Here is a 14,443-nt window from a genome sequence, read left to right as displayed (position 1 = left end):
TTGAGAAAATGCAGCATCTGCACAATACTGAGCTCTGTAAACCCACACAGCACAGAGCCATTTTATGTGATGACACGGATCTTCTATTGTCATTCATTCCTGTTAATGCCTCACTGCTTATCGCCACTCACTCTTCCTCCAAATGTTGAAATAGCAGCCGGCCACAGTTATCACCCACAGACTGCAGGCTGCCGGGGAGCACCGGCTGGATTACCCTGCTCCACCAATTACCTGCCAAACCCTGAACAGGAAATCATTTCCATCATTTATGCTTCAGTCAGCTGGCATTGTGGTTTGACACAGGGCAGATATATGGGAGAAGCCAGGACAACAGTGTCTGAAAAACTGGATATCAGCAGAGATTTTTACTGGCACGTATAAACAATCATACTGTAGGTCTACAATGAGCCTCCATAACCGTGAAATGGAGCAACAGTTTGTTCAGTGCACTATAGTTTCATATGTTTAATGAGAGCAATATGCATGTGGCAGGATCTTTTTATTATAATAATGGTTGTTTGTGAGTGTGTGTGAGGGATGAAATAATACTACAGTTGCTCTTTCATTGTGTTGCAGGCATGAGAATCCTGGTGACGCTTCTGCTGGACACACTCCCCATGCTGGGCAATGTGCTGCTGCTTTGCTTCTTTGTTTTCTTCATCTTTGGGATTGTGGGAGTCCAGTTGTGGGCCGGGCTCCTCCGCAACCGCTGCTTCCTCCCTGAAAACTTCTCCCTGTGAGTGTGATGACATGGGCTTTAGTAGCAAGGTCACGGTAATAATTTACAAGTGACCTCGGGAGTCATGAAATGATGAGGGTTATAATGTGAAAGCACATTATTGTAATGATGAAAGGCCAAATGTAGGGCTGGGACGGTTACCGCATTACCGCAAAAAAAAAAAATAAAAAAAATAAACACTGGCCTTCACATGTGTTCACGTTGTGTCTAATGACATGGATTCATTGATTCTAATGACATGGATTGTGTCTAATAACATTGTGTCTTATATGGATTCAAGGTTTTCTAAACAAAACTTATCATCAAAAGATGGAGCAAATCCGACCGTTCGCAAGTTGTTCCATGACACATAATAACATTCCATTCGTAGGCTATTGACTATATAACCCCTTATTTACACACTGTGGCGCGTTACGGCTGCGACGCGGCTATTGGAGCTGATCGCGCCCACTCAATGCTTGTGTTTACAACAGCCACAACGCGGCGCGTTTCAGAAGCGTCTCTCCGCGCCGCTTCGCTACAGATAGGCGCCTAGTCTATTTTCGACGGACGCCGCGTCCAAGCCGCACCGTAAATAAAAAAAAAGTAGGGGTTGAGGTTTAAAGCGGTTTACCGCAATACCGCGGGAATTTCTTGCTTTTCAACCGCGGTAATAAAAAATCCATACCGTCCCAGCCCTAGCCTAATGTCAACACCAGTTCTATTTAAATACGATTTTATGATCCTACAAATTGAAAACAATAACGAGCAATACATAAATTAACAAAAACAAACCTGTCTTCCTGTACAAATCTGTCTTATAGCATTTTGAATCTGTTTTACTTTTTATTTTATTTATTGCTATTTATTTACTTTGAGTATTAGTGTGTTGTCCATTTTATGTTACACATTACCCTTACTATTTTGGGCACAAATAAAGTCAGATTTCACACAGGACCCATTGGAAGTGATTTCCTTCCAGAAATGCATAACCATGTAGCAGACACTATCTTATATTTAATGAATCATAAAAAATGAACTACTTTCGTCATTACTACTTCCATAAATTCTCAACCATGAATCAATTCGTTTTCTTTACTATCTAGCTTTGTAAACCCCACAGCTATCATTGCACTAAGAGCATGAATTAGACCCCATGGATTCACGGCCTGGCATTGCATTTTGAAGGAATCGGCTGCCTCACAGAGATTGGCTTGAAGCTGTGATTATGTAACATTAAGACGGTCTTAAACTGCTGTTAAATTGCTCTTAAGAAATAAATATTTCAAGGGGCAGGGTTCTTTTGGAAGGCTAGGATTTGTCCCAATGTGTAATTGAAGGTACTTGTGCAGCTAATTCGCCTTGGCACTTTCTCTCTGAGGTGAATTTGTGTTGACAGACGGCCCAATTATCCAGTGTCAGAGCCAAACGCCATTAAAGCTAGGCCTTGCTCAATCGCTTTTCTTCTGAAGATAGTTACCGTTGATCTCGCTGCAGCCTGACTGCTGCTTAAATGGGTGTTTTCCCAACCCTAGGAGAAACTGAGGCTGAGCACTGAAGTCTTCATTGGCTTAGTTATTGCTCAGTGCACATTTGATTTATTTGCATGAAATGTCTGAACTGTGTGTCTATGCATTGCATACTTTTGTGGGACACACATATCCTGGCCAGTTGCTGCACTTAAATGATTGCAAATGAGGACTAGAGCTGTCAAGCTGGAAAATGACAAAAAAATAATAAAAAGAATCATAAAAGTGGTATACTGTATATGACTGAAACACTACATTCCAAGTTTTCTGAAGCATAGTACGATTTGTGTGAGGCACATAACAAAATGTTTTGTTTTTCATGAACTAATCATTCGGTAACACTCTAGTTTAGGGTCCAATTCTCATTATTAACTTTTTGCTTATCAGTATGCATATTACTAGGATATTGGCTGTTTATGGCTAATTTTACATGACCATATTTTACATCCCTTAATCCTACCCAATACCTAAACTTAACAACTCCCTTACTAACTGTTAAGCAGTAATTAGGAGTTTATTGAGTCAAAAGTCATAGTTGATAGTACTAGTTAATAGTGTGAATTGGACCCTAATCTAGAGTGAGGCCAATCATTCTTCTGACATGGATATTCTCAATTACCTGGTTGATCCAGTTCACATAACCGGTCTGAATGATTCATTCACAAGTTCATTTCACTGACTCAATGATCCAACCTAAAGATTTTAGTATGTTCATCACATTAAGGTAATGTAAAACACTGTAAATATAGTGGAAGAGTGGTACGGACCACGTTTATGATACTTTTGTACTTTTGAGCTCTGTGTGCCATTTTTGAAGCTTGAAAGCCTCACTGCCCTTTCATTGTAATAAATACATTTTTCAAAATGTGTCATTTGTTCTCTCTAAAAAAGAAGAAGGTTATATGAGTTTGGAATGTCATGAAAGTAATTACATTTTACATTTTTGCATGAACTATCACTTTAAGAAATAATTATAGATTAAAACGATCTCTGCTGATAAAACGTGACTCGTGTTGTTATCTTTTGTACAGGCCTACCAGTCTAGACTTGCACAAGTACTACCACACAGAAAACGATGATGAAAACCCATTTATCTGTTCTCAACCACGGGAGAATGGCATGCGCCTGTGCACCTCCATCCCCACTCTCCATGAAGAGGGCCGACAGTGCCAGCTGGACATGGCAGCTTACAATAGCACAGACAACACCACCTGCGTCAACTGGAACAAGTATTACACCAACTGTTCTGCTGGAGAGGTCAATCCCTTCAAGGGGGCCATAAACTTTGACAACATTGGTTATGCCTGGATTGCCATCTTTCAGGTCTGTCATATGTCTTCTTTTATTGATGATGCTATGAAAACTTATACAAAGACCTATAAAAACACTTACAAATGCCTTAATATGACAGTTTAGTCAGGTTGCACAATCTATTGTTACCATATTGGTTGTAATCCGGTATTAGAGATTCGATACTGAAAATTTAATTGTGCTAATTTTTCCATTTATATTACCACTGACATCATCTAATGCTCAAATTAATCTCTAAAACACATATAATTTAATAACACTGTTAAAATATAATCTTTAGCAAAAGTGAATGCCCATTTTTTTCATACTGCACTGTACATTATATTGCTGTGATTCCTAATCACTTGTAGCATTTAAAACTATTCCATCGATTTTATTTACTGATTTATTTGATTTTCACTAACAAGTAAAGAATTTTAATAGCAGCCAAAAGATGAAAATCATTATTAGGCTCATCGGCCAATATCAGTGCTTTCCTACAATTTACAGTTTAATGTAAAGATATGGCTTCATACAGCCACCAAAATCTGAGGCACTTTGATCCAACAGTGACATGTAATTCACTGATTAATCCAAACTGAGACTAAATTTACTATCTTTAACCCAAATGTGCTTACCTCAGTTTCCCTGACCGTTCAGTGATATTTTAAACGCCTTTAAATATTAAAGCTTATTTGCCCTGGGATTTTAGATTAGCTCTTTTAGAGTCTGGCTTGAAGACAATTGCAGGGATCAGCGGTCTGTATTAATTTTTTGTGCGTTTTTTTTTATCACAAAAGGTTGATAAGGTTTTAATTATTCTACATCTGACAGTATGCGCCCACTGATTCTAATCTCAAATTGAATTAAACGTTTACTTCTCATGTTTACAGCACATCAAAATAGAAATCTATTAAATATTTAGAAGACTGTCATGTACTGAACTGTGGAATGGCCCGATGACTTAATGTTCCTTTTGCAAGCGGCCAATTCTGTGGCTAGGCGCTTAATTTTTAGTATCTAAAAATGAATTAGCTGTCTGACAGCCCTTCATCCTGCTAGCACACCCAATTGCCCTGTAAATAGCAAGCAAAGTGCCTTTCCTTTCCGGTTTTGCCTTTCCCTGTTTCTCCCTAATCTGTGACAGATTAATCAAAGGGAATGAAGAGTGCATGCTGGGTAAGGTGTCCCCCCCTGAGCAAAATATATCTGGATTGTCGACCTAATCATGCATGCTACAGAAAGTACAGAGTACAGAAACGAAAACTGATCATGGGAGCAAATAATCAGAGATTATCTATGCTTTTAGTTTGCATGTCAGTGTATTGAAATGAGGCACCTACCAATGTTTTTTTCACACTTGAGGTTGATAATCGGTATCTAGAGTTCGAGTAAAAATAGTTTTATATAAAAGTAATGTATTTTATAAACTGCCTCTCATGTGTATAAACTGCATAAGCTGCACTGAATCACTTTTGTTCTTTCCTGTAGGTTATTACTCTGGAGGGCTGGGTGGACATCATGTACTTTGTTATGGATTCACACTCCTTCTACAACTTCATCTACTTCATCCTCCTGATAATAGTGAGTGACTTTGGGCTGAGCTGGGCAGACCAGGAAACATTTATGAGAGTGATACCTGACCAGGCAGACTACCCTATACTGTCTCTGGTGTAAATGTGTGCGTCAGACAAACTTAGACAGCTCACTAGACAAAGACAAGAGAAAGTAGTTGCAGTTGTATATGTCTATGACATGTAATGAATCATGTTTTGTTTAAGCCTGGAAATCCAGACCTAAATCTGAAAGATTAATGGTCTGGCATCGACTAATGAAAATCGGCCAGCTCAAGGGGCGGCACCAAGCATGCATTTGAAAATCTCACTGCACGCAACTGGATAACACTACGACCAATCACAACAAGCCCCATACGCTTAGCTACCAGCAGAGCTAACTGGTAGATTAGACTCTTGCCGTATCCGGGCGGCAAAACAGCAAAAACACCCTTCTTGCAAAGGAACGATTCGAGCGCCGTCTTCTGTTCCTCTTTTTGATAAAAAGCCCAGTCTAACTCGTTCATTGTAGCGGCCAAAGCCGTTTCAAACAACTGGTGTTCATCCATAGTCATCTTGCAATGTTTACTAATGACTTTGACGTCACAGCGCTGTCGTCATCTGTTTAGCTCGCCTCTGGCCCGCCTATATCAGATAACCCAATGTGATTGGTGCAGCTCGGATACAAGGGCATATTTAATGAGCATCATTACTCGACACCAGAGTAAACTCGCTGAGCAAATTCAACTTGTGCTCTCGTGAGAACTCTGGATTTCCAGGGTAGGATTGTGATAGTAATGGAGACAAAACTGTTTAAATATGTACATGATAGGCATTTAGGGGTATTTAAAAGGAAAATTCACCAAAAAATGAAAATTCTACCATCGTTTACTCACCCTCATGTCTATCCAAACATGTACGAATTCCTTCTACAGAACACAAAAGAAAAGATTTTGAAGAATGTTGGTAAGCAAAACTTGTCTGACTACCATTGTATGGACAAAAAACACTGAAACATTTCTCAAAATGTTTTTTCTTGTGTTACACAGAAGAAAGTAAGTCTTTGGCGTTGTTCTGAACTTCCAATCTGTTAATTTCAAATCCTGTTAGCACAGAAAATAACCATTGATTTTATACTTGCTATTTTTGTCATGCCATCCTTTCTCGTTGTTACAGTAACAATGTTGTTAATGAGCAGTGAAGCTCTCTCCGTTCATGGTCTACTCCACTCCCTCCACTGTTTTTCAGGTGGGCTCGTTCTTCATGATCAACCTTTGTCTAGTTGTCATAGCGACGCAGTTCTCTGAGACCAAGCAACGGGAGAGTCAGCTTATGAAGGAGCAGAGAGTGCGCTTCAGGTCCAACGCCAGCACGCTGAATAGCTTCTCTGAGCCAGGAAGCTGCTATGATGAGCTGCTCAAGTACCTGGTCCACATTATCCGCAAAGGCATCCGACAAATCTGCCACCTCATCCGGGTCGCCGGTCGTAGGGCAGGGCTGCGGATATGCGCTTCTCCACCGCTGGAACCGCCCCCTACGAAAAGACGTCGACAGAAGCAGCGCCAGGGATCCGTCCGACACGTCATGCACCATCATCACCATCACCTCCACCATCACTACCATCTGGGCAATGGAAGTGTCCGAACCGATGTGGGCAGAGAGGTGGACAACGGTTCCCAGAGTGGCAATGTCAACAGCTCTGGGCGTCTTATGCTACCGGTCATTATCCCTCAGCAGGAGCCCTTTTGTGGGTCTCTGGTCCCAAGCTGTGCAGAATCTATGCATAGTGTTTATCAGGTTGCGGGCCACCTTGAACCGCTGCGCTTCGGCCCCTCACCTTCTCCCACGGTGCTCCAGTCATATAAGAGGAACTCAGTGCCATTTGCAGCTCCAGTACATAAGAACTACCCCACGTTACAGTCATCTCTGGCCTTAGAGCAGCTCAGACAGAGAATCCTGGAGCCAGGAGGAAGCAGTTGTACTGCTAATGTCCTTACCAACCTAAACATACCCCCAACTCCCATCAACACCTCACAGTGCCTGGTGGAGACACAAGGTCCTCCTGGTAAATGGATTTTAAATGGAATTACTTGAGCTGAATGTGTGACACATGGGTTTAGAGTAAGACTGGGCGGTATGAACAAAAAGCACTGTATGAGTAATTTAATATTTTATTCATATTATAATCATGGTAATACTATACAATATAGTTAAATTTGCTGGAAATTCAACCCTGAGATGTCTATTCGATAATCTAGTTAGAAACTTGAAATTAAAGTATAACATTTTTCTCATTAAAAAAAAAAATATATATATATATATATATACAGTGAGGAAAATAAGTATTTGAACACCCTGCTATTTTGCAAGTTCTCCCACTTAGAAATCATGGAGGGGTCTGAAATTGTCATCGTAGGTGCATGCCCACTGTGAGAGACATAATCTAAAAAAAAATATCCAGAAATCACAATGTATTATTTTTTAACTATTTATTTGTATGATACAGCTGCAAATAAGTATTTGAACACCTGAGAAAATTAATGTTAATATTTGGTACAGTAGCCTTTGTTTGCAATTACAGAGGTCAAACGTTTCCTGTAGTTTTTCACCAGGTTTGCACACACTGCAGGAGGGATTTTGGCCCACTCCTCCACACAGATCTTCTCTAGATCAGTCAGGTTTCTGGGCTGTCGCTGAGAAACACCGAGTTTGAGCTCCCTCCAAAGATTCTCTATTGGGTTTAGGTCTGGAGACTGGCTAGGCCACGCCAGAACCTTGATATGCTTCTTACAGAGCCACTCCTTGGTTATCCTGGCTGTGTGCTTCGGGTCATTGTCATGTTGGAAGACCCAGCCTCGACCCATCTTCAATGCTCTAACTGAGGGAAGGAGGTTGTTCCCCAAAATCTCGCAATACATGGCCCCGGTCATCCTCTCCTTAATACAGTGCAGTCGCCCTGTCCCATGTGCAGAAAAACACCCCCAAAGCATGATGCTACCACCCCCATGCTTCACAGTAGTGATGGTGTTCTTGGGATGGTACTCATCATTCTTCTTCCTCCAAACACGTTTAGTGGAATTATGACCAAAAAGTTCTATTTTGGTCTCATCTGACCACATGACTTTCTCCCATGACTCCTCTGGATCATCCAAATGGTCATTGGCAAACTTAAGACGGGCCTTGACATGTGCTGGTTTAAGCAGGGGAACCTTCCGTGCCATGCATGATTTCAAACCATGACGTCTTAGCGTATTACCAACAGTAACCTTGGAAACGGTGGTCCCAGCTCTTTTCAGGTCATTGACCAGCTCCTCCCGTGTAGTTCTGGGCTGATTTCTCACCTTTCTTAGGATCATTGAGACCCCACGAGGTGAGATCTTGCATGGAGCCCCAGTCCGAGGGAGATTGACAGTCATGTTTAGCTTCTTCCATTTTCTAATGATTGCTCCAACAGTGGACCTTTTTTCACCAAGCTGCTTGGCAATTTCCCCGTAGCCCTTTCCAGCCTTGTGGAGGTGTACAATTTTGTCTCTAGTGTCTTTGGACAGCTCTTTGGTCTTGGCCATGTTAGTAGTTGGATTCTTACTGATTGTATGGGGTGGACAGGTGTCTTTATGCAGCGAACGACCTCAAACAGGTGCATCTAATTTAGGATAATAAATGGAGTGGAGGTGGACATTTTAAAGGCAGACTAACAGGTCTTTGAGGGTCAGAATTCTAGCTGATAGACAGGTGTTCAAATACTTATTTGCAGCTGTATCATACAAATAAATAGTTAAAAAATCATATATTGTGATTTCTGGATTTTTTTTTTAGATTATGTCTCTCACAGTGGACATGCACCTACAATGACAATTTCAGACCCCTCCATGATTTCCAAGTGGGAGAACTTGCAAAATAGCAGGGTGTTCAAATACTTATTTTCCTCACTGTATATATATACATATATATATATATATATATATATATATATATATATATATATATATATATATATATATATATATATATTAAAAGATTATTCAAAGCAAATCAATAAGTTTGGTCCTTAAGGGCAAAAACCGCCGTGTTGTCTCTCAACCTTTCATCCTTTGATGTGATGTACATAGTTTTGCAATTTTCAGCTATTAAAGCAAATTAAAATGTGCAATAAATTAATCAAGAAAATTAAAGTGTGTGTAGATGTATATGTGGAAATTATGATTAAATGTTGTGTGATTCTTTAAAAATAAATACTTATGTTTTTTTTATATTTTGTTTTGCCAGAATTGCTGAAAATTGAAAAACAATAAACCAACCATAAACACAAAAAACATAAAAAAAGTGTGATCTGCAGTGGTACTTACTGTTACAATACACCTTACATTCTTTTATTTGATGTGCATATTTTTGCATATTCCAACTATTATATCAAATTAAGTGTTTTTATTTAAAATTTTAACTTTGAAAATTAGCATTATTTCTATGTTAAAATTAACATTAGACAGATAGATAGATAGATAGATAGATAGATAGATAGATAGATAGATAGATAGATAGATAGATAGATAGATAGATAGATATTTTTATGCATTTTTTTTTTCTGATGTATAATGTCTTATACATTTCAGGCAAGATCGTCTGCAAGGATGCCCTCATGAATAGCAGTGGCCCAAACTTAGAAACCACTTTGACCTTTGACCCTGAGACGTGTCCGTATTGTGCCAAATCGATGGGAAATGACTCAGAGGGAATGGATGGGAATGAGACGGCAGACTCTGACAGTGAGGGCGTGTATGAGTTCACACAGGATGCCCATTATCGGGACAGCAGAGATACCAACAAAAAGAAGAAGTTTGCATTAGGAGCTCGAGCAGCAAAGGTGGTCCATTTCTGGAGGCTGGTGTGCGACACTTTCCGTAAGATCGTGGACAGCAAGTATTTCGGACGAGGAATAATGATCGCCATTCTCATTAACACACTAAGCATGGGCATCGAGTTTCATGACCAGGTTAGTGCATGTCTCTATGCTGTTCTCACTGATTTGATATCTGGAAACCCTCAAGATAAAATTATGTCTTTGCCTCTATTTTAATTCCAAGTAATTGCATCTTTACATATCACTACATGGCTTCATACCTCAAAATTATTGGTACTTTATCTCACAATTGTCATAATTTCTCATAACTATCTTCATATCTCACAATTGTTTATTTAAATGTAATTGTGCTTGTAAATCTAATAAATCGGACTTTATACACTACTGTTCAAAAGTTTGGGGTCAGTACGATTTTTGTTTTATATAATAATATTTTTTTAAATAATATTTTTACTCAACAAGGTTGCATTAAATATATCAAAAGTAGACAGTAAAGACATTTGTAATGCTACAAAATATTTCTATTTTAAATAAATGCTGTTCTATTGAACTTTCCATTCATCAAAGAATCATGAAAAAAATATATATCTTGGTTTTCTAAAAAATATTAAGAAGCACAACTATTTTTAACATCGATAATAATAAGATCAGCAAATCAGCATATTAAAATGATTTTTGAAGGATCATGTGGCACTAAAGACGGGAGTAATGGCTGCGGAAAATTCAGCTTTATTGAAATATATATTCAAATATATTAACGTAGAAAGCTTTTTTTTTTTTAAATCGTAATATTATTTCACAATATTCATGTTTTTACTGTATTTTTGATCAAATAAATACAGCCTTGTTGAGCATAAGAGACTTCTTTCAAAAACTTTATAACCAATCTTACCGACCCCCAACTTTTGAACATAGTGTATGTCATATTTATATTTTTTCAACACATAATATACCACTCTGCCCCAACTGCCCTTTCCTGCAGTATTACGGAATGCAAGACTTTCTGTATGCAGCATGTTTTTGTTGTTTAGCATTGTAGGGGTAATTCACCATACTAGAGAATGAGCACGAGTCTGAGGGCTGCACTGAAGAAAAAGGGCAACTGGCACACATCTGAAATTCATTGTACTGTGTTTACACAGTGTGCTCGCATGCCTCATGCCTTCCAGATCCTTTGGAGAGCACACACCACAGTTCATGCCCCCCTCGCTCGTGATTGAAGTCATAACTCAGGGCTTTGACATGAACAACTAGGAAAATTATCAGTATTTTATGAGACATTGCAACTTTGAAGGATGATAAAGTGATATAGAGTTTTGTATTTTTCACAGAAAATGGTTGATTCTCAGACAAGAAAACAACATTTATCATCACTGACTCTGATTAGAATGATTTATTCTGGTCATTTGAGTGTTATTCAAAAAAATATGAAATAAATGGGAGCGTCTGCTGGCATCCAGGAGCAAATATGCGGGCAATGTAAGAATTTTTGGTTCTCTACCTTGTGAACTCAAGTGACCACCCTACCAAACGTGAATGTGTTTTATTAGATAGAGAGTCATCACATGAATTCACTGGATGAAATTTTCGGGGGCACCAAGCAGGAGCAACGTTTCTCATTTGTCCCCCCTGACTTTGACCCTGGATGGAGGTAAACTACTATTCAAAAGTTTTGAGTCAGAGAGACTGCATTTATTTGACCACAGCTACAGTAAAAACAGTAATATTTTCAGCAGCCATTATCCCAGTCTTCAGTGACACATGATCCTTCAGAAATCATTTTAATATGCTGATTTGGTGCTCAATAAACATTTCTTATTGTTAATAATACTGAAGATAGCTGTGCTGTTTAATATGTTTTTGTGAGGATTATTTTTTTCAGGATTCTTAGACGAATAGTAAGGTCATAAAAATATATTTTAAATAGATATTTTTTGTAACATTATAAATGTTTTTACTGATCAGTGTAATGCTTACTTGCTTAATAAAATTATTCCTTTCTTAAAATAAAAAACGGTAATGTACAGTATATTTTAGCATGCGAGAATGGTGGACCTGGAATGGAAATGGGATCTAGTGCTTTCCATTGTCTATACTTGTCTCCTTCGTTGTTTGCCGTAGTCTGAAAGAAGCTAGCGCACTCACAGACAAACAACAACACACGGATGGCATTCCTCTCCCCCTCAGGACTTCTGCTTCTTTTGTCTCTCCTCTCGTTTTGTTCCCTGTAAACTCCCGGGGAATTCTGGCAGTGAACGTCGTCTTTACGGCGCAGTCCATCTGGAGAATTGGAGACTGAGATAGAGCAAGAATTTGGATGCATAAGGTCACTTGGGTTTTCTGATCCCCATAAAACTTCCAATCTGGCTAATTGCATCTGTTCATTCCTGAAGCTTCTATTGCCTTTTGTCTTTCAGACTTGTCTGTGCTCCTCTCTTCCGATCTCTGACATCCTGCATTACTTTTTAAACCCACTTTGGAATGAAGAAGAAGCTCTCGACTGCAACAATTCTAGCTTTGTTTGCCAATCCTGGGCTTGAAATGTTGCTAGTAGGGTTCGAAACATTATTAAATGCTGTGTTGTCCAGTTTTGTTATTCCATTGTGCGGTACAGATGGAAAAATCACACATTTCTGGATGAAGTTAAGATCAAGTGGAGTTTCACAGAATGTAGCCAAAGGGGGGAATATGTGAATGACTGAAGAAAAAAGGCAGAAGAAGTTTTGCTACATTGATCTGAGCAGTGTTCTGTGCAGCCTCCTTCCAGACCCCGCTCTGTGTTTCTTGGAGAGGAGACATGTTGATCGCTTGATCTTACGCATGAAAACCACACAAAACTTGACCACATGGCAGCTATTTACAGAGCTGAAGTGTGTGCTTTTTATTTTAGAGGTTAAAAATAAATCCACAGGCACATCTCCATCTCTCTTTTCCATCAGTTTTCACATTCTACCTTTAGCCCAAGTTGTTCAAAAGCTCCTCAGCCCATTCTGTTTCGTTTAGTTCTTGGCGTTGCTGCTGTTTCCCTTCCATTTCGAGCAATATATCTGTCAACTGTTTTATCCAAAAAGGGATATTTGCCTCCCATAATATTGCACCCATACAACCAGGGCCTAAAATTAACACTTGCCAAGCGCCAAATGTGAGTGAGTATATGAAACGACGCCAGTTGACGGTAATATTTTTATGCAATGGTGTCAGAACACGAACGTGAACGAATGTGAACAACGGTCGGGACAGTTGACAGGCAAGTGCTGCATCGTCCCGAAAGTTTAAGCCTTGCCAATTTAAATACTCAAGCGCAAGAAGACGTGAAAGGGAACTCAATTCGCTACTCGCTGTGTGGGAAGTTTTATGTACACAAACATTCGAAGCGCATCTAGAAATCCGCATCAGATAGTGCGCGAATACTGAATTGAACCCTTTCACGTCGTCTTGCGCTTGAAAACGCCCGTATTGGCGAGTACCCTTGTAAACATAGTCAGTTATGTCTTAAGTGAACATGAACAGTTGAGAAAAAAAAACATGTTTCAGTATATTGGATCCGTGCATTAGCTCTTAAAGTGACAGCAGCCTAATATACCTGTTGCCATCTGTCCTTAATGTTAATCAAACAACAAAAGGCAAAGAAAAATTACTCACTGCTCTTGACTGAAAAACTTGACTTGCAAAAACAGTTTCATGGCTGGTAAAAAGAAAATATTTATGGCCGGTAAATTTTCTTAAGTCACTGGCTATTGGCAGTAGGGTGGCCATTTCCCTAACACCAAAAAGGAGGACACTTTGCGGCATTTAGAGAGGCAAGAATAATTGCATAGGACTCTAAAGTGGTCATTTAAAGCCAATAAAGATTCTAGAGTGTTTTTTTTTTTTTTTGCCGATTCAGCGCAACTCCAAAAAGGAGGACAAATGAGTGTCCGGCTTGAGGCTGCGCCGGACAGGGGGCTTAAAATCCAGACTGTCCAGCCAAAATCCGGACGTATGGCCACCCTAATTGGCAGCTGTGTCAAAAAGCAGTGATGTGATTATCCCTTCTCTGAATATGAAATGTTGTGCCTCATAGGAATATTGCTCTGAATTTCCTCTGTTTGGAATATTGACAGATTTCAAACATTTTCAACTTCTCAACCCCTTGTTGTGGTGTAGGAGATGCTACAGTATGTGTCACGTACCATGTTTATCTATACCCTGTTTTCCAGCTTAAGTTTCTTGTTGACATACTTGTAGGTGAATTATTTTAAGCTCTTAATCTTACATGCGCTATGAATTCATTTAAGTTTCCCTGCGGACTGGCGGTGCAGGTCTGGTTCATAGTTTAGAGAGGAGGATGTTACTGTCTTATCCCTCACCCTGTGTTATACATGAATAAAGAACTGTGTCTTCATTCAGGGACATGAATATTTAGCATCATAAGAAAATTCCACACAATTCCAAGCCACTCATTAACCCAGTACACAATCTCAACAAGCATCTCTGCTGGGAATCTCTCTCTCTA

General features: G+C 39.3%; 1 protein-coding gene across 1 annotated transcript in view; it reads left to right on the top strand.

Moving 5' to 3' along the window:
* The window catches only part of cacna1g (calcium channel, voltage-dependent, T type, alpha 1G subunit), a 128,650-nt gene that overhangs the window by 25,187 nt on the left and 89,020 nt on the right, over nucleotides 1–14,443 (top strand). The window contains exons 4-8 of the mRNA XM_084134731.1: nucleotides 577–736; nucleotides 3,279–3,570; nucleotides 5,029–5,121; nucleotides 6,339–7,155; nucleotides 9,701–10,080. Of these exons, the coding sequence (XP_083990857.1) occupies nucleotides 577–736; nucleotides 3,279–3,570; nucleotides 5,029–5,121; nucleotides 6,339–7,155; nucleotides 9,701–10,080 (1,742 nt within the window). The remainder of the gene's footprint in view (nucleotides 1–576; nucleotides 737–3,278; nucleotides 3,571–5,028; nucleotides 5,122–6,338; nucleotides 7,156–9,700; nucleotides 10,081–14,443) is intronic.

The sequence above is a fragment of the Abramis brama genome, assembly GCF_963993115.1.
Source record: "Abramis brama genome assembly, chromosome: 14".
In the NCBI taxonomy this organism is placed as follows: Eukaryota; Metazoa; Chordata; class Actinopteri; order Cypriniformes; family Leuciscidae; genus Abramis; species Abramis brama.
This window is presented reverse-complemented; position numbering and strand designations above follow the sequence as displayed.